Here is a 21,017-nt window from a genome sequence, read left to right as displayed (position 1 = left end):
AGAAGTCCTTTTCTTAACTATTAGGTATTTGATGTATTACTGTATCTTTGTTGTTTTGTTTTCAGATGGAGAAAATCCTCCAAGAAATCATATGAATGAAGGGGGATATAACAAACCAGTTCATCATACTGTGATTAAAACTGAAAGTTCAGTAATAAAAACAGGAGTAAGACCAGAAACAAGTGCCAATGAGGATTACGTGTCACCCCCCAAATACAAAAGCAGCTTATTGAATCGTTACCTAAATGACTCATTGAGACATGTCATGGCTACTAACGCAGCTATGATGGAAAAAACAAGGCAAAGGAATCACTCTGGTTCATTTAGTTCCAATGAATTTGAGGAAGAATTGGTGTCTCCGTCGTCATCAGAGACAGAGGGCAATTTTGTCTACCGGACAGGTAAGAGATTCCTTCTGTATCATTTCTACTACAGCCAGATCTGGTGGATGGTGTCACCTGGGATGAGTGTCACCTGACTGTGCCTTTTATGAGAGTTGATAACTCCTGCCTGTCCTCTTGTATGAGAGTAGATCACTCCTGTCCGTCCTCTCACATGGGAGTGAATAACTCCTGTCCATCCTTTTATTCACTGGAGAAGTTGTACCTGCAGTATTGGAGTTAAATGGTGTTATTAACCACTAATGAAGCTGGTTTTCTTTTTGAATGGAGCTATGGGGATGATTTTTGCAATTACACTTATGAACTGTTTTTGTCAGCACTAAGACAAGCCTAAAGAAGGAGAAGAATGAAGAGCATTCTAGTATGACAAGGGAGGACTAGGGGAGGACTAAAGTACCCCATGGCCCCAGCCAGGAGTAAGAGAAGGGCTTTGAAATTTCAAGGTGGCAGTTTGGGGCACTTACATGAGCCACATGTCCCAGATTGGAGTGCACATGAACAACTTTCCCTGTTGTACAGCATCTTTTCTGTCCTCAGAGTGCCTTCTCCACAGAGTGGCCCTTTAGTGTGTCTCTTTAAAAACACGTGGGTTAATTTAGATCATTTTCTGCCTCACTGTCCAGACACAGCACGCTGAGCTAAGGGGCCACAGACTTGGCCATAAAATATCTTGGCTTAATGTTTTTTTCTAAGAGTTACGAATAATTTATTTTTGTCTTCTCGATAGAAAAATAAAAGCGTGATTTATATCGTTCACTGTGTTACCAGTCAGAGGAGGGCACGTGGGACTGCCTGGTTCGTGCCAGTAAATTACTGTAAATAAGAGCAAGATCAGGACTTGCTCAGGTCCCTGTGGGGCAGAGGCTGCTGGAAGGCTTCTCTCGTGAAGCTTGTTCTGTATGTCTTTGGGGATGTAAGGCAAAGGCTGTCCCCTTGTCTTAGAAACAGTTGAAGTTTCGCATCCCCAGCTCTGGAGGTCTTTGCCAGCATCTCAGGGTTTCCACCCATCACAGCAGCCCTTCACATTGTCCCAGGGCCGTTTTGGGGCGGTTATTCTGCCAGGGACCACCCTGTGGGCAACATTGTGTTTGGGACGGATGGATATTGCTGAAAAGTACTGGAGGGCTTTGCACTAAAGTTAATATAGATTTAGATGTTGTACTTGGTTCTCCTCGGCTTTCCTGGCAGGCAGGTTCAGGTGCCTCTCGCCTCTGCAGCCTCTCAAGTTTGCAGCTTTTGCCCTTCTTTCCTGGCACATTTCAGGTGATTTTTTTTGTCCCTCTGGTGGGGGCACAAGAATTTCAGGAGGCAGAATGCTCTGGTGGAGGTGGGAGGACATTGGTGCCTGCACATTGTCAGGGGATGACTGAGGGGGCAGTGGGGCTGAGTGAAGAAACAGGATCTTGTTGGGAGCAAGAATAGTGCAGGCACAATGAATAAGTTTCAAAATTAACTCTATTTATTTAGCTTTTTTTTTTTTCCAACATACCAAGTGCATTTGGTCTGCATTATGGGCATATTGTCTGCCAAGTTTTATTTTTAAGTGAAAAGTTACTCAAGAACAGATGCAGCAGCTCAGATATGTAAACTTCTGTTTTTCTGTACTTTTATACCATAGCTTAAAAATGGACACAATGACTTTTTAAAAAGTGTAATGAATGTGCTACTGGATTAAGTTCTCCTTGCCAAGTTTCAAGCTGCACTGAAAAAAATACGGTCTTTAATGAGAAGGCTGAGACAGGCACACTGTAACTGCGTGAGTTCACAGGCTGGGCTGGAATGACTCAAAACCAGTACATTTGTCCTTAAAGTTCATAACTGACATTCCTGGAACTACTTTTGGGATCATATTGAAGTCAGTTCTTAAATATCTTTGTTAACAGTTGAAAGTGCTATGGCCTTTGATGAGAATGCACCAGCTGGTTTTATTCTTTTTTACTCTTCAAAAGCAGAGAAGCAGTTGCCTGCTGGTGAAAAGAAAAAGATCATGTGCACACACTATATTATTTGGTATATTCTTCCTCTGTATGTGTGCACATTCAGGAAATAATAGGTACAAATAGGGGTTTTTTCAGCTGCAAGATTAGAGTCACATTAATGATTTTCTAGTGATATTGTAACATGCAGGAATTGAGCCCTTCATGAAAAAAGCAGATATTTTCAAGTTATCATCTGTTCATGAAACCTATTTACAAATAGGTGAGACTGTCCAAATGATGGTTAGATAGGAAGAGAAAAATAAGGGCATCTTAATTTTTTATGTCTTTTTTCTCTGATTTCAACATCTGAAATGGTACTTCTCCGTGCTGTCATGTAGTAGACCTGTATCTGTGTTCTCAAAAATAGTTGCAATCTGTTTTGCTAAGCAAAATAACAGGATATGGCTGTCTGTACCACTCATACCCTCTTGAAAGCAGCAAGTATGTTTTTAAGTGAGATATTACTATTTATAGGGAGGTCCCCACCATATTTTTTTTGTGAAGTGAAACAGCTAATTTTTAATCCAAAGCAGTTGAAACAGAGTTATGAAGTCCCTACTAGATATTTTAGTTAATGAAGACATTTTGAGCAGTATGTCAAAAAGCACAGAGTAAAAACTGATTGACACTTCACTTTTGAGAAATGTTTGGCAAGGTTGCCATGCTTCTAAGAGCAAGCAGTCATTGGTGTTGAGGCAAATTCTTTATTGTGTTTCCCTGGACAAGCAACTTTTTGTAGCAGATCATGAGTACCAGATCACTGCATCTGGTTCGTGTTTTGGGCTGCTCCCTGATTGTAGGTACATCAGTGTGTCTGAGCAACTTTGCTCTCCCAGTGCCCAGGCTCAGCGCGGTCATGTGCATCTCAACAGTCTGCGCCAAATTAACAGGGTATGAGTGCAGCGTCCAACGACAAAATCAAGAAATTGCAGTTTAAAGTTTATAAGGAAAACGGGTTGTACAGTTTCCCATTTTGGTCATTAACATGCTTATAAACACGGGACCATATGCTGCTCTCGCTTCATGCAACTGGGAAATCGCCTGTAAAGATCAAGGGCAGGCTATAGAACCAGCGACCGGTCGCTTTTTACCTCTGTGGGGTTATTGCGAGCTCCTGGGCAGCAGCCGTAGTGCTGGGGCGGGAGCAGCAAACCCCAAGCCGGGTCCCTTGCAGATGCGGTGCCTGCGCTGCTGCCTCCCCAGCCGCTCTGTCCTGCTCCAGTTGGGTGGCCGGGGATCTGGGGACCCACCTTGGGAGAACGGAGCAGCCGGGAAAAAGTGCAGCGGTGCTCGGGTATGTCACATATGTAAGCGTTTCTGTTGTAAGCTAATACGCTTATGTATATAACGTGAATGCGTTCACTTAAGGCAGAAGATTTCAGTTTGGATTGATCCTAGTGCAGGTATAATATATAAACATATATAATTTGTCAAATATGTTTCTTAAACTGACCACTGAAAGGCTTGGCTCAGTGTTTTTGTTTAGTTAAAAATCCGCATTGGAGAACAAGTTTTCATTAACTCCTCGGCATGCTGTCATTCACAGCAGGTTCACCCTGTGACAGGAATAACTAAAACCAGACTTGCCTATCTTTATTTGTTGTACAAATGCATGCAGAAACAGCAGTATGACTGCAGCAAGCGCTCCAGAAATCTGTAAGGAAAAGATGAAATAATGTTTATAGTGAGGCTGGATGTAAATCTAAAGCGGCAATGTCAGTCTTTGGTTTAGGGATCACTGAACTGCTGACTTTGTAATCACGCTGCACTGCTCTGCGAGTACCCTGTCACCAGTTACCTGCAGAAACAAAATGTTCTGCATCGTTACATTGCAAGGAAATGAAAAATCCCAGCTTCCTGGGATATCACTGTCTGGTGAGCTGCGTTTGGTGAATGAAAGGAAAAATTAAAATCAGAGAGAGATGAAATGGCAATAGAGGGAGTTTTCTAACTGTTTTTAATGTAGGCAGATTTTCATTGATTTCACTTTCTGTGTTACTTAGTACAGTAGAAAAGCCAGAACAAATAAAAATAGTGAGGAAACTAAAGACTTGCAGGCCAAGAAAGGAGGGTGGCTTTAAAAAAACTCTTGAATGACTTGAATTGATTTTTGAAGATGTTTGATCTCTATTTTTAGATGTTTATATTCAGGAGCATATTGGGTTTCTGACGTTTTCATTACTGCTGCCTTTTTCTTTCCTCTCTCCTTCCTTTCTTTCTTTCATTTGAAGGCTGCAAAGTTTGTGATTTATAAAGCATGATCCTGTTACATTTACTGCAGCACACTGAGCACCTCTGGTGAGACCCTCAGCACGCTGCAGGATCAGGCCCACATTCCTACACAGCACTTATGTGGAAGGGTATAGCCATGCACATAAGTACTGTATAGAGACACACGCAAGCTGCAGAGCAGTGCTGTGATTTTGTGTGGTCTTTGCCAACTTTTCCTCGCAATTTAACATTTTTAGAAATTAACATGTAATTTAAAAACGAGCTATAAAATTTAAAAGCATAATATGAACACAATGAAACCTGTTTTCAGAAATAACTCAAGGGACCTGCAAAAACCACTAGCACCAGTGACTTCTGCAGGTTTGATCTAAACTGTACTGGAGTCCTTTGGGATACTTTAAAATAAATGGTAACCTGGGAGAGCTGAAGGAGGTCCTTGTTGCAGATCCTAATGTCATCCAGAAGTGAAATGGAAAAGGGGAGTGTCAAGTACAGTATTAAATGCACACAGCAGCATAACTGCAATTTGACGGTTACACAGCTGAGATCGTATTTCTGCAGGAATTTTATTATTACATGACCCGATTCGTCAACACTGAAATAGCATGGAACTGAGAGTTGAGGATTGCGTTTAATTTGCTGTTCCGTTGTTTTTTTTTTTTCTAAAGAAAGATTAAAAGGAAATGGCTTTACTACAGGGACAGTGTCATGTTTAATATACCAGATGTGATAGCCCAAACTTGAGAATTTTAAAGATCCTGCCCACTCCCTGCAAGTTAAGCTGTTTGTTCACTTTCTGCATTTCTTTCAGTTTGAACAGCGAAAATCAAATAAGCTATTTTTTCTTTCTAATTCCCTTTAGTTTCTCAGTTTCTCAGTGTTTGAGCTGCAAGTGGAATGGGTTGGGATTATTTCCTCCTGACCCTGGAAAATGGTGCTTCATCAAAACAGAATCTTTTTTTTGTGGAAAGGTAGCAGTTTCAACCAGAAAGTGTCTCAGGTGGGGGAACAGAGGAGGAGAGTGCTGGGGGCGCTGGGACCATCGACGGCGCCGGAGGCCGAGCACCCGCCAGCAGGAGAACCTGCACTCCTGGCAGTGCTGGCTCTTCTGAGCCATTTCTCTCCACTCCCTGCTTTTAATAGTCAGTTTTTTTGGGAAAAGGGAGCACTTGTTTTCTCACAGGTGCTGGGTGCAAACATTGTACATCCTTGTTTTATCTGTTTGTTTTCAGATGCAAATGGGTATGAATATTTTGGGCCTTTTTTGTTGGTTTTTTGGACTCAAAATATTAAAGATTCTGGAGACTGGGCTGTGTGCGGGTCAGCTGAGCTTCTAATTGCAGTGTACTATGTGAATACAATTTGGGTGTAATTGCTGCGGAGACCCCACAGGGCAGAGGCCGTGCATGTGCGCCTCTGCTGGTTTTGCTTCTGTTGGTGTCACGGCAAATTTTCCACATACTCCAGTAAAAACTGGCTCGACACAGTTGTTTGGCTGCAGAGGATTTTCTTCAAGTCAGTTTGCTTCAGGGCAGCACGTCTCATGACTCCTGACAGCTTTATCATCGCAGAGAATGAGATGTTCTTGCATGAATGATTTGAAATGGAAAAGATGACAACATCTGACCAAAAAATCAGACAGACCAAAAAAATTCAGGGGATGAGCCATGTTTCCATGGCCGCAGGTTGCTGCTACCCGTGCCGGTACAGCAATCCGCCTCTGTATCTCTGAGACCATTAAAATTTCCCTAACGCAAATATTCGAAGCAGCGGCCAAAAAAGCAGCAGACCCCTGCGCTTGCCCAAGACCTCTCTCAGACACAGCAGGAAAAATGTATGGTGCTGTCACCAATTGCTAACAACTATATATTTTAATATTCCTTTTTAGAGTTAGCCAATGCTCCAGGCCCTAGTCAGGGCTGTTCCCTGGCAAGCCTTGGGCCTTCATCATTTAGTGAAGGTGTGTGATCAAAGAGAAAGAAATATTTATCCCCATTTTCCCATTGTTCAAAATGTCTTCAAAATTATGCTTGGTCTTAAAACCTGGGGCTAGCCCAAATGTGAATGTTTCAGGAAATTATGTGCATGGAAAAGCACATGGTCGTAAATCAGACTGTTTTCCCGTTTTAGCAGTAGACTGCATTGCTAGTAATGAATATAATAGGGAAATTAGTACGAAAATTAGCAGTTAATTTAAGGAGTATTTAAAGAGTGTGTGAAACTACAGCTTGGGAAAACTGATTTAGGGAAATGGATGTGATTGCTTCTCCTCTTCCACTGCCTGAGCATGTTTTTCCCCAGTAGCCAAATTTCTGTGCAGATCTCTTACACCAGACATCAGGCTTCAACGCTGCCTTGCAGCACGTCAGCTGGCCTGGCTTTTGCACCAATTCAGGGATCCTCAGCCTTGCACACCCACCTCTGCGAGCAGCTGGGTGCTTTGCAAAAGGCAGCACTACTCAAATGAGCAGGACAGATAAGGAGGTGAGGTGACAGGAGTGGAGCAGCAGAAAGCCCTGGGAGCTGCAGGCTGGTGCGGCAGCCAGGGATGGAGCGGTGCAGCAGTGGGCAGGAGCACAGGTTTGCGTCCTGTGGTTTGTCCCCGTAGCCTGGCTAATGAACATGAAAAATATGGCACAATTTTAAACAAGAAAGAGGGAAAAAGAGGAACAAAACACAAGACTGTTTGCAAAGACAGAAACACACAAGTGTGTGTTATCAGCCCATCAGGACTGGCTTTGAAATCACACACTTTTTATATCACTCTTTGGAAAGCGCTTTTGAGTGCAAAGCCATGGCTGGAGGCAGATCACCCTGCTGCTCAGTTGCGAGCAAGACTTGCGCAGGCTCCAACACCGAAATGTGCCCGTTCTGCTCCTCAGGGCTCACCTGGGTCTCCAGCCAGCTCAGCCCCTGCACCGAGACATCTGTCTGTGGCACCTGCGTGGAGAACAAACATTACAGGGACAAAAAGCAGTGAGTTATTTTTACATGTGAAATCTATCATCTCCTTCACAAGGAACTGCTGTCTTTGGTGACACTTAATAACACACTCATCTGTGTGCAATACAGCAAGAGGTGACCAGGAGGGGACGGGGTGCGGGAAAGTCAGGCACAGACGGGGAGGGGGCGGTAGCAGTAGGGGGATGAGAGCTGGACTTTTCGCATTCTGGGGCAGTAAATTTAAAGGCATGGTGAGCCCATAAAAATTTCACTTCTTTCTGGAAAAACATCTGAATTGAAACTTCATACGTGGCGTGGGGTTCCTGTGTGTCCCGGCCTCCTTCCGCTGCTGGGGAGAAATAATGCGACTTTGGGTAATGTCCTGGTAGATTGTGCTTGTAGTGCGGACTGTCCCCCACGCAGTGTTACAGTGCTGCTGTTCATGTTGCTGTAGTTAAGGCTGTATCTGTGTTTCCATTAGGACCCTTTTAATCCACAAATTTATGACCCAGCTGTAAAAATTCAATCCAGACTGAAACTTGGCACAGGCAGTGTTCATTCTCCCATCTGTGGAAGGGATTTAAGCAGGTACATCCCAGTAATAACCATCCGAGCTAGGCTTGTAAATTTGCAGCATGATGACTGCCGAATAAAACTATTAGCTTCTCAGCGTTCCCGGAGTTTGAAATTTTTTATGTCCATGGTGAGAGTAGTGCAAAGCAGTTTGTTTGTATTCAATCAATAAAGATAATGTTTTGGGGTTTTCTGCATTTGCCTTCATGCACAGGACATACGTTTTCCTTACCATGGCAATATTTCGATGTGGGTGGCGAACACTTGAAACTCTGCAGGGTCTTTCTCCAAAGGGGATTTGATCACTCCCAGGTAGCATCAGAAATTGTATTCACACTGATGCAAACAATAGAATTTACCTATTGATTGTAATAGAAAAAAATAGGGAAATAAAAAGACCAGCTTGTTTTCTTTTGAATGGGATTTTAAATTGGATTCTTCTTAAAATACCTTCAAAACTGATTCAGTAATGAATTGCAAAAATAGCTTTAGTGACCATCACTTCTTCCCATTTTATTTTTATTTTCTAAAACACTACACTGAATGTGTCTGACCAGATAGACTAGTAATCTTATCTGATCCAGTAAATCCTATTTCCCTTTGCAGGTTTGTGGTTTTTGAAAGTAATTGTGTAACTTAAAAAAACTCCTTTATGTGTTTAACTGAAATTTTTTAGGTCATTTGTCCATAATGCGAATACCAGAAACATAATGATAAAAGCAGTTTAGTGAGACCAGACTTCTGATCTTCCATGTGTATTCACAGAGAAGCTTTAGGAGGGGGGAGCTGGCACGATTTGAGCAGTGGATTGAAGGGGGAAGCTGGAATCTCTATGTGGACTGATGATCGGCTGTGGATGACTTTATACCCGACCACTCGGAAAACTCCTTGATTGTATTGGGAAAATGTGGGGATCCAATGGGTATTGTTTGTGTATGAGACTTTGCCATCCTGATGGAAGAAGGCAGTGCTCATAAAAACACCTGGTCTGGAAGAATGTCCCTTCATCTGTGAAGTTCGGTTTCTAATTGTCCAGAAAGAGAGAAGCAGAGTTGAGTCTGTTTTATTTAATCCACTTCACTCCAAACTTAAAAATTTGAATATGAGGTACAGTAGGTAGATGTGGAAATTATCAGTGATACTAAAGACCATTTGAGGTCTTTTATGCTTTACGGCATTAAATTGGCATCAGATAGCCATGTAAAATTTGTTAAAGGAGAAATATGTCCTAACAGTCCAAGCACGCAGGAGGCTTGTATAATATAAGTGAGTTTTATGTGAGCTACAAAAAAAGAAGAAGGAGTTTAAAGCAGGAAAGTAAATTGGAGAAGTAAACTGCATTGTAGAAAATCTGGAAAAAGTAAAAACAATTCAAACAGAAAGAGATCAGATAAACAGCTAGAGCTGGAACAACTGAAAAGAAACACACAAAAATAGGTAAAGCGAAATTCCAACAAGCCATGAAATGTGTTTTCCTTAATTTTTCACAGTGGCCTTGAAACCTGATGTTGGAGACTCTATCTCTGTTCTTTCACTGATGACCAGAAGTTGAGGTTATGATGACCAGATCATTTGGTATGGCACTGACATTTCAAGTTAAAAGGGATTGCCAAGACTCTCAGTTATGACACTAAAATATACTGCTATTTCTAGGGCCAATTTTTAGTCCCTCCCTCATGCCTCCACATTGATTTAGGCAACAGATGCATGAAAAGCAAAGCAACGCTCAAAATAATCCCTTAGCTGAAGCTGGGGAAGGCTGGCTAGTGGGCTGTAGCCAAAATTCCTTAAATGTTACAATGTTTTACATTTCTAAATGTAAAAACTTTCTTTCCAATGTGAGGTACCAGCCAAATGTCTTAGTTACCGTATCTCAGAGTAAAAACTGGCATATGGCCTTGTGGTCATTCGTGGGTATTGACAGATTTACACCATTGAAGATCAAGTTAAATGTTGTCGGTTTCTCCATCTCCCCTTTACTTTGTCAAGCTTTTTTTTCTCTCAGTTACTATTTGTCAACTTAAATTCAGTTTGCTGGAAAAATGAAGGCTCTTCACAACCTGGCTCTTCAGAAGCAAATTGCCTCAAATTCTTTATGCTAGCCAAGGTATTTTGTAATGCATTGCAAAACAGCAGCAGGATTTCACTCCTTGCACTAGATGTACTTTGTGGGCTAGACACTGTGGGCAGTTTTAATGAGATCTTGGTGTGCTGGAGAATTTCTCTCAGCCGTTGACTCTAGGGAGACTTTTCATTCCTTGCTCTTCTAAGTGCTCTTCTCACCCAAAAGAGCAGTGTCTGGCTTTGCCCCATTGTGGGCCGAGCCATGGGGAGTCTGGACCAGTGGCTGCTCGGGGAACAGCCTGGAGCTGGTGTTCAGATTGCACTGTCTGCTCCCCACTATTTGTGGCAGCTTTGCTCAGGCAGAGCAGCCCCAAGGTGATGGGTTGCCCTTTACATGAGCACACTGAAATTAATTGTCCTACTTTTCTTCCTCTCATATTGTTTACCTGATGTAGCACTTGGTTATTGCACTGTTATGGGCTTCCTAATTACTGAATCTTGGTCGTACTGGATGTTTAAAGACACTTTTTGAAGCGGGGAGGATCCCCTGAAAAGCTGTCCTGCTCTGGCCAGCTCCAGAGACAGTAGTGGTGTTTGTAAACTCTACAGTCTTTCATATATCTTTCATATATCTTTCGTATATATATATATATGCACATGCAAATATACATGTACACATATTTCCTCAGCATTCTATTATGATGTTGATGTCTATGGAATTCAAGCTTGCTGCCTGTCAGTTTTGCTGGACTTACTCCTTCAGCTTAGAGCTGTGCAGTAGTTCACCACGGCAGAGGAAAAGAGGGTCCCAATGGTGTTATCCACAAATGATATCTCCCTCTCAAATCCTGTACCTCACCTCCAGCTTGCCCAACAAAGCCCAAAATCCTATTAGTGGAGGTCAGCAGAGAAGACGAGGCTGACCTGCAGGTACTGATCCCACTGATCCTTTGTTTTATTCAAAGGCCTTTTGGCTGGGTAAACCAAAGTAAAGAAATGCTTGTTTAAACATTTTAAATTTTAAAAAATGGCAGGTGTCTTTATAAGCCCGTTTTCCTTTTAGGACTGTCTCCCAGCATTTCTGCTGCTGTTTTTACTCCTCGTTTAATGAGGCTGTGAGTGATAATTTCTCCTGGCTACAAGCACACATAAACATTAATTTGTGTTTGTTACATTTGTTGTGAATCTATAGAGAGAAAAGGTCATCAATATTTCTCAGTCCTCTGTACTTCACATCCCTGATTCTCTGCCCTGTTAATTCAAAAGGGGCTAATAATTACATCTGATGTCGGACTCAAAGTGCCTTCAGCTTCATCTGATAATCAAGGGACTGGCACTCGGATGTTTTAAAACCAAACCTTTGGAAATGCTTGATGTTGGACAAAGCAAAAATCCAGTGTGCCAAGATCTGGTCTGTTTTTTGAGTGTTTTGGCCCCAGAGCATGCTACATGGTTTGACACACAACGTTCATGTGTTTGTAAAACTTTCCAAACTTCATTTGGTGAACTCCAGCTGCTTTCAGTGGGATCTTTGCTCACAGATCAAAGACGGTGACCCTCAGAGAATGTAAGTGCTCATACTTGGGTACTGCTCTTCCTTCATTCCTTGCACAAAATAGGAAAAATAAAGGCTTTATTCAGCCCCACGGTACTGCTGTACTTGCTGAGGTTTGAGGAGCTATGTCATCTCTCTACGGGTGTCGTGGCTGCTTGGAGACATCCCTTCCCTGCCTAGAGCAGTGGCAACACCCAGTCCCATATGAGCCCACCAAAACCCTGTCCTGCCATATGGCCACATCCTTCTGGCCCATCCCAACAGCCTCCAGGCAGTGGCTCCATGCTCCTGCTGGACCAAAAATCCTTTAATGGGGAGTGTGGGACATGGCTCTGGTTGGACAAACTTGGCTTGAGCAGCTGGTCCCTGCTAACTGTGACCCACAGAGAGGCTGTGTCCCACCATGCAACACCTCCTGCATGCAAAAAAACCAGCCTGTGGCCTTGGCTGGAAGCAGGAGATCTCAGCAAAAAGCCAGGTCTGGGTGAGCTGGGTGAAGGGCAGCAGAGGAGGGTTGGAGCAAGGGATCTGAAGGGGGTAGTGGGGAGAGGTGGGTTTGCGCTGCCCCTTGGAGTGCAAGGGACGTGTGTGCCATGGGTTTTCCAGTAACAGGACTCACCTTCATCCTGGGCGAGCTCTGCTCCATCCAAGGATTTTGCTCCCTTGACCCCTCATATCTTTAGAGCTGGATTATGAGTTTAGGAAAGTCAAATGCCCTGAGATCACAGATAGGGTAGCTGTTTGGAGAGGAGAGGAATAGAGAGAAAATCAACAAATTCATGCGATATATTGTATGTCATCTGTACGTGACACTCCGAGACCTTCAAATGCTTAAACTAAAGACCAAAATATAATTTAGTTAGTAAAAATATACCTTAGTTATAATAAAATGATAATAGTGGAACTTGGCAACAGAGCAGCTAATAAATACTACACTTTTGAAATGTGCCTGGGATCCAAGTACATACTCTTTTACTGTGTAGCTAAAGCATGTGGCAGGACATGCTAGACCAAGATTTTCTTTTTGTCTTTCCAGTGGAAAACTAAAGTTCTTTGTTTAAGTGAAGCCCATTGGGAATTTTTCTTAAGTAAAACAAGGAGCTAAAGAATTCCATTCCCTTTTGCCAACTTTTTTCCTCCTTCAAGCCAAATTATCGATTAATGGGGCATTAAATGTCAAATACTGCCTAGTTATATGCATACCCTTTTTTATTTAGGCTCCTTCAATACTTTCTCATTGGTGCTTCAAACACAGCTGAATTAAAAGATGAGATACTTCATTGGGAAAATACTACCTATTCTAAACCTTTCTTGCCTTATACAAATAAAGGTCAGTAATATGAACCTCATTAAAAGTGCATACTTAGCCCTAGTTGGGATTTTTTAAAAGAGAAATTCTATCTGTACTCCTTTAAGATCTTCTTCCTGAGCTTCCTTCTTTGCCTTCTTCATTAGCTGTCTTCATTTTGGTACCCTATAGTTTTGCCAGCAGAGCAGCCAAGTGAATGCCTGACCATATTTTTGTCTGGCTCTGGTGAAACCGTGATCTGACAATAGAATACTTTTCTCTGGGCTTTCCTTCCTTCCCTGGGGAACCATACTTCAAGGGCAACCTGCTTGTCCAGCATATGCACATGTGGAAAATCCACTGCTATGCACTAATGATTTTCAGATGGGCAATTGTTGCTGAAAACCATCCCAAGATCAGCAGCTTCTCCATTGCAGCACCTAACCGCTTTGGGATTGCATTGCTTGGAGCTGATCTGGAATAAACCCTTTGCATTTTGTGTAAGGTGGTGACATGAACTGCATCACAAATGTAGTAACAAAATATATGAGAAAAGGAGGTAAAAGTTGCAGATGTGGTTCTTTTTTGGCCATTGCAACATGCATCAAAATCTGACACTTATTTTAACTTGAAAACATAAATGTGGGAAAAAGTTGAGCTACGCCAAAGATCCGCGACAGCACGGCAGAAGCACCCTAAATACTGTCCACAAAATAATCGCTTTCAAACTTTTGTTTTAAATATTTACAAGGAAGCTTGTCACATGCCAAGAGACAGAAAAATGAGTTTTAAATTTTAAATCATGTCTATTACTGTTCTTCTCAGAACAGCATTCTTTTTAAACAAGTTTCACTTTTAATCTGTAATTAAAGCCAAAGTTTTCATTTTCAAAGCTTGTCCTTGGACTAAAATAACATGGAACATTTTTAAACATTGATCAAGCTGCTGTAGATGCATTTTATTTAAACCACAGAGCCTGCAGTTGGATTCCTCGCTTCGCCAGATCGGCTACGAACTGTAAGTGTGACAGTAATGACTGCAGAGTCCTGGATGCTGCACTAGCAGCGAGGAGGGTTGTTTTTCTGGAGTCATTCCTCCCTTTGGGTCCTATTCATGAATGACTTAATCTCTGTGTATGATCAAATGTCATGCAAGTTACTGTGCAAAGGAAAATCAAGGAATGCTTCTCATCCCTGCATGCCTTATGTGGAACTGCTGTGCCTGCCCAGCAAGCAGTTGAAGTGCGGTGAGGGCAGCAAAACCACACACACAAATTGACCAGAAGCAATGTAAAAAGAGGGAGACAAAGCAAACAGAGAAAACTTTGAAAAATCGGATGTGCACGTTGGATTTGGCTGTGCATAGGCAGCTCCAACTTGTCCGGGCTGCACCAGCTGGAATGGGGGAACAGGGCTTTTGACCGGGGGATGATACAGGAGGGATACATTAATCATAAAAAAATGAAAGCATTCCCCAGTATTTCCTCTGGAGAACTGGCCATAAAGGTAGTTTCTAGTGCATGTTTCTGTTAGCTTTTTTCGTCTTGGAAAGAAAACATTTACTGTCGATGGGCGGATCTCAAGAAGTTCAGGGAATCAATGGTACTTAGTCTTTTTATCCTCTTGACCTAATTGCTTGTGTGGTGTAATTCTGTCCTTTCAGAACATGTTAAACCGCTTTCACTTGAAACCAAGACAGAGATTTTCATTAGTTGTGATATTAAGTACATGATGCATGCCATACAAGGAACTCTTCTTGCTATGTTTTGTTATTTTCTTAGAGATCCAGCAGAATACAGGGGGTGAAGTGCTGCATAACTGTCTCTGTATTTATACAGACCTCTTCCCTGGTCTTTTAAGTTTCAACAAAGTTTTCATTTATGTTAAGTGCCATTCTCAGTTAAGAGTGAAGAAAGGGCTTACAGTATCTGAGTTGTTTTTCTCATCACCAACACCCTGCGGCCACTGCAAGAAATTCTGTCTGTCTCTCCATGCCCTGGTGTGGGGACAAATTGCTATAACAGGGCTCTCACACAGAACAATGACTAGTAGCAAATGGGGAGTAACTTGACTCAGGCGCTGAACTCCTCCAGCTGTCAATGGAAGCTACACTTGTTTGTCCAGGGCAGTTACTGGAATAGTCATTTAGCTCTTTTTGAGATACTTTCCATCCCTTTAGTACGGACAATTGACTTAAAAGATGTACCTCGCTTTTCAGGTAGATTATGGCTGGAGTATCATTTTAGCTCTGGGAGGCAAAAGATAGACGCAAAGGATGGGGGTGAATGGAAAAAGGAAAACTCACAGCCAGGAAATAAATACAAGTGGGGAAACAAAGAACAGAAACTTTCGGAAGATTGTAAAGAGAGAAAAATGCTGAGAGAGGACAAGAAAAGGGGAATGCAGAAATAGGACAAGAATTGAAAGGAAGAGGAAGGGAGAGAGCAATGCAGTGGAAGGAAGAAGAAAGGAGATCACAGCGATGAAGGGAAGAAGAAAAAATACTGAGGAAGCAGACGTGATGGAAATACCGGTAGGAATCTGGAGTGTAACTGGGAAGGACTCTAGAATAAATGAGGGAAGCATAGGAGATATTAGCATTTTTCACAATTCAAAATGAGAAATTTGACATTTCTTGCTTTCAAAGTGTTTGACAAACAAGGGTAGATACCATTCAAGATATATATTTTACCACTCTTCTTGGAAGGCACCTCTGAGTCTGATTACTATGCCTTGGCATTTTTTTCAGTGTTATACAGGGTAAGAGCAAATACAGAAATTCCAGAAAAGGGCATGACCTTGCTTAGAATACAAAGCAAATTAGTCCAAACTGTTGCTCAGAACTCGAGGAAAAAACAGAACTTAGTCTAGGACTGGGAAATACTCTAGTTCTGGTGGCAGTGGGGGTGTCTGTTTGTGTGGGGTGTGTGGTTATTAATTTCCCAGTTTCTTGGTCCCTGACTAAGCTGGACACGAAAGTATAGAAGTTTTTTTCATACTTTGGCTTAATTATACCCATCCCAGACTTTGGTGAATCCCACCAAGACCCAGTTTGAAAACTGTAACTACTTTTCAGGCTGCTGTAAGACAGTTTGGCCAAAAGTGAAGGGTTCTCTGACCCAGCATTCCTGAAAGTTTGCACTTCTCCCAGGTCTACTCCTTTCTGTAAATTTTGCAGATCAAATCCCCTGTTTGAAAATTTTTCAAGTCATCATCTATATGTTGCAGGCAGAAAAATCTTACTAACCTGTTGCATAGTTGGCTGAGGGCTACTGATCTGTCCTCCTCTGAGATGAGCCTTGGTCAGTAGCACAGAAAGGACATTACCCAGGATGGACTGATAGTCTGATCCTGCATGGCAAATCATGCATTCCTATATAGTTCACAATATACATGAACCTAAAATATGTCAAGCCAGATCAGATTATACATATAATTTTCAAGTTCAACAAAAGGTTTTGCTTCTTTTTCTCCCATCATTTTTTAAAGAAACAGAATTTCTCTGAATTAAAAACATAATTGGTGATGACGAGTGGGTGGTTCTGTTTACCCTGCCACTTTATATAGTACCACTTTTACTCCTTGTTTGGATAGCAGTCACAAGACCCAGATATCAAGCTGTGAAAGTATTTTTCTTGCAGCAGCCTTTCTTTTTTTGGCAGGCATTGGCTTTGGAGATGCCTCGCATTTTGTCATGTGATTGGACTGCTGATGAGGTTTCTGTGCTGCCTCATTTTCCTGGATTCCATCTGAATTAACTCTTCTTTAGGTTGCAATCATTAGCACACTTCTGAATGAGTGGGGTTTTGTATCATGGTGTAATGAGCTCCTGATACTTAGTCTCTGTAAGAAAACAGCCTGTAAAGAAGGAATTTCCTACATTTGTTCCACGTGACAAAAATCTGTTTTCTGTACCTCCAGCTGTCCACATCGAAAACACATTCCTTCTTCACAGTAATATTCATTCCTGAAGCAAGGGAAAATTAGGGGAAATGACTAGTATATAATCGCTCCATCTAAAAACATCCAGCTTAGTCTTGTAAACACATAAACTAGTTCTTTGTAAACAAATGTCTTAATTTTCTTTAAACTGAATATTTAGATGTCAAAGATAGAGAAGCTGGATATGTCAAACACATATGGTTCCTATTACATCAGAGACTTTCTTAATTTTGGTATTCTAATTGAAAAGGCATTTTTGAAAGCATGCTAACTTTACAGAAACTAATCTATCTGACCTTCTGTCTGGTCTAGGTTTTATTTTTCCATCCATCACCATACTCTGGAAACATCTTCCACTTCAAATGTGCCGCAATAACAATATCCCTCATGGACTTTGAATTGCCCTCGATACTTCCAGTGCTTGACATGGAAGTGCTGTTTGGGGTAGTTGTTGCTGGCGAGCTGACAGGGAGTTAAAGGGGAGAGAATTAGGAGGAGGAAAGGAATGCGAGTAGGGACTATAATTTATTCAGTAGTTTTTACCTGATTCCTGTACAATTTATAACACAAAATTCCCTAGGCTAAATAATGTCTTTAACTGGACGAAATTTCTGTCCACATCAGAGAAATACTGCATGTCTGCTTTAAAATATAAGCTATTTTATAAATGTCACGGAACAATTACTTGCCTCAGATAAGGCAAAATTTCAATTTGGCATTCAATATATATTCATTTTTCCTCCTACAAGTAACAGTCAGAAAACTATTAAGTTTACATCTGAAATAGGTATTTGAAATAGAAAACACACTTGTATTTCAGGCCCTGCCATTAGGTTTTCTGCTGTTGGGGGCTTTAACTGCAGGTGCGTGCTCAGCAGAGAGCTGGGCAGGTTGCGATAGGGCGGGATGTCTTTGGATCCGAGTCAGAGCCCCCTCTCCAGCAGCACCTGAGCCCTTTGCCGCGCAGGTGCTGGGCTCGGGCCTGCTGCACTGCGTGAACCAGATGTGCCGCCAGCTTTAGTCTGAATTCAGCGCAAATCCACCTTTCCCAGCCATACAGAATACTTAACAATAAATTGCCTTTTTAAAATCCACTAACATGTACGATATAAAGTCCACAAAGGTCACAGAGGTCAATTTATTTATTAAATGGAAATACTTGGGCCCAGAACCGTTATGAATCATTTTGGTGTTTTAAGTTCAGGATGTAGAGTAAATTATTCCAAAAATAATGGTAGCCAAGTATCATTCCCTCCAAATGTTTGTGTAATATCTAGTTATCTGTGGGCAGATGACTGCTATGTATAATCAGAGGCAGACTTTTGTCAAATTGAGACTAAGTAAACACAGCTGAACACAAGCAAGTTGGACTACAACTTTTTTGAGTTCTGTCAGTGCTGTTATGACCTTGAAAAACCAGCATTGCTTCAGAGCAATCTGCTTTCAATACGGGAGAATTTTTGGTGTTTCAAATTAACGAGTGTTGGTTGGAAATTTGTTCTGTTTAATTTTATTTTTTTTTCTCCAAATAAATGAAAAATGTGTATTTGCCCAAAGGAGGGCATCCTTTGTACTGCTTAGAAAATAGGAATGTTTCGTAAAGGAACATCCTACACGTATCTGCTAACAACAGCCAAAGTGCCGTAAACTCATCTGAAGCTTCATTATATAATCAGAAAAAGTTTTATTTCCTTGAATTATAAATGCCTTTTTTTTTTTTCATGTGCTGTGCAAGTAAACATAGCATTTAGGCAGTAGATTTCATACTACTACATATCCAGATACTGTTTTTGTCATTTTTGAAAAAGTAATACTTCCATTTATAAATTTTGCCCATTTTTCTAAAACTTATTTTCCTACTAAACATTTTCTGCAAATCCTATTTTTCTCTGAGACATGAAAATAAACAAGTCTGATTTTATTGACAAACAGGAGTATGATTTAAACTTTAGTTTTAATACGTAGATTTTCTGCTTTGACATTACCAATCATTTGAACAGAAAACCTTTTGCTCTCTTGATTTTGAAGATCGCCACAGCATTTGGAGTCTCGAGGAGGCTTTGGACAGAGGTCAAATAGAAATCTTGCTCAAAAATTTGTCTTTCAGTAATTACAGAGAGTCTCATCCATGGCCAATATGTCTGTTTCAAGGCGCTTCTTTTGAAGGGATACTTTTTAAGTCCTGTACACAAACCAGCTCACGTACCAAATTCAGGGCTAGGACATGCGCACAGCTTTGTGGCCAGGGGAAACTTTCCCAAAGTCCTTGTGCCCTGTACCCACAAGTCATAGTTCCCAATCTCCCTTTTTTGGGGGCAGCAATTACCGTTTTAAAGTTTCTAACAAATTCTTACAGCAACAGGAGTTCAATGCCAGCAGCCAAGCGTACACAGCACCTTGAAATTGATGGGTTGCAACAGCGTGGCTTTGACTTTGCAAGCCAAGCACCATCCCAGCAGGTAGCCTTGGATGTTTTTTGAAAGAACTGCAGCAGAAATGTCTCCTTGCTTCAGTTTTCTTTTCGTCATCATAGTAGCAAAAGTAAAATGAGGATGCAGTTGGAAGTGGGGAGGAGGTAGAAGAGGAAGATGATAGAAAAGAGGATGGCATGACTAAGAAGCTATTTTAATTGAGAATTGCAAACAGTGGATATGGCTATACACTCCTATACTTTGATCTCTGTACCGAAATGCAGATTTCAGGAACAAAGTAGAAGCCGCTGCTCCCAGGTGTGGCTGAACAATGCGGCTTCTTAACATTAACCAAAATAATCTGGAAAAGGTCGTGATGCCAGGATTTTTAGACACCTTGTTGTTTCCTCTGGGCAGCTCCTCCTTGGGGAATAAGGGTACAGACACTCAGTGTCAGTGTCCTGGATCTTATTCTGGAATTTCTACTTCACCGTAAAGACTAATAAGTCTTGTAAAAAATGAAGATAAAACCAGAATGTGCCAGGTGTCATCTAAGCCCGTGGAGTTGACCTCAGGGTGTTTGGAGGGTGCACAGCAGGTACTAATTGCAAAGCTTAGGACCATCCGGCAGGACTTGCCTTGAGTTACTACAGCTTGTGGCAGCCGGCTGTGTTCGAGTTGTGAGAGAACAGGGGAGAGCCTTGCTGTGGATGGGGCTGTGGGTGGTCAACAGCCCTCAGGGTGTGCTGAGCATCCCTCAAGATGCTCCTCCCTGAGATGGTAGTTGCCTGGGAAGTACCGTCAGGAGAGTGTTTTAAAAATACGTGCATCCTCTTGAGTTGGGGCTGGGGTTGGTGGTGTGTGCCCGTGCTAGCCCAGCCCTGCCTGTGGGTGAGCTGCGCTCAGCAGCGCTCCAGGGGGCTGGTTTTGCCAACCCCTTGCTAGTTTGTTTGTCTGAAGTAAAACGGTGGCAAACAACCAGGTAGAGTGTGTGAGTCCTTTGTGCACCCTAGTGAATCTATACCCTCAAATACAGTGTTCGCTGGTGGTGCGTGGTCTGTTTGCCCACTGTTGTAAGAGAGGGTTGCTGAGTAAAGCAGATGTTGTCCACACTTGGGATTTGCCGTGTCTGCTTTGCAGACCCGTTGCAGGTCCCCATAAACTTCACGAACGGTGACGTATAGGCTATTGCTCTATGGGAAAGCTTTGGCTCACAGGCAAAAGTAAAAACTCTTGCAAGATGAAAGAAAAAGCCTTTACTGTTTTAAAAGTGGAAACAGAAGTACTACTAATAATAGCAGCGAGTTAATTAGAGAACATGCACCATTACAGTTCACAGAGCTTCAAACCTTTGTGTAGTAGCTGCCGGGCTTGCGTTGCTGCTCAGAGTCCTCATCCTCCATCCAAAGGCTCAAATCTAGAGTTGGACTGTGTTGGAGGGATCAAAGCATCTCATTTTTTTTCACCATAGTTATTCCGTAAAAAATATGAATGTTATTTATGTCTGGAACCATGGCTTCCTGTCTCATTGCTTTTCTCTATAGAAGTGGAAATTCAGGATCTTAATTCTTAAAAGGGACATAAGGATGCGAAACTATCTATACAAATATATGATTGTTGCAGATGCTGT

At 41.9% G+C, this 21,017-nt stretch overlaps 1 protein-coding gene across 9 annotated transcripts in view; it reads left to right on the top strand.

The window, feature by feature from the left end:
- The window catches only part of MKX (mohawk homeobox), a 48,269-nt gene that overhangs the window by 11,839 nt on the left and 15,413 nt on the right, over window positions 1-21,017 (top strand). For 7 of the 9 annotated variants that reach the window (XM_071805261.1, XM_065831410.2, XM_065831408.2 and 4 more), the window contains one exon: window positions 66-401. In XM_071805261.1, the coding sequence (XP_071661362.1) occupies window positions 66-401 (336 nt within the window). Of the gene's footprint in view, window positions 1-65; window positions 402-7,494; window positions 7,589-21,017 lie in introns of all 9 variants that reach the window. The other 2 variants (XM_071805263.1, XM_071805262.1) reach the window with 1 other exon arrangement.

This window comes from Patagioenas fasciata, chromosome 2 (genome assembly GCF_037038585.1).
Source record: "Patagioenas fasciata isolate bPatFas1 chromosome 2, bPatFas1.hap1, whole genome shotgun sequence".
In the NCBI taxonomy this organism is placed as follows: Eukaryota; Metazoa; Chordata; class Aves; order Columbiformes; family Columbidae; genus Patagioenas; species Patagioenas fasciata.
This window is presented reverse-complemented; position numbering and strand designations above follow the sequence as displayed.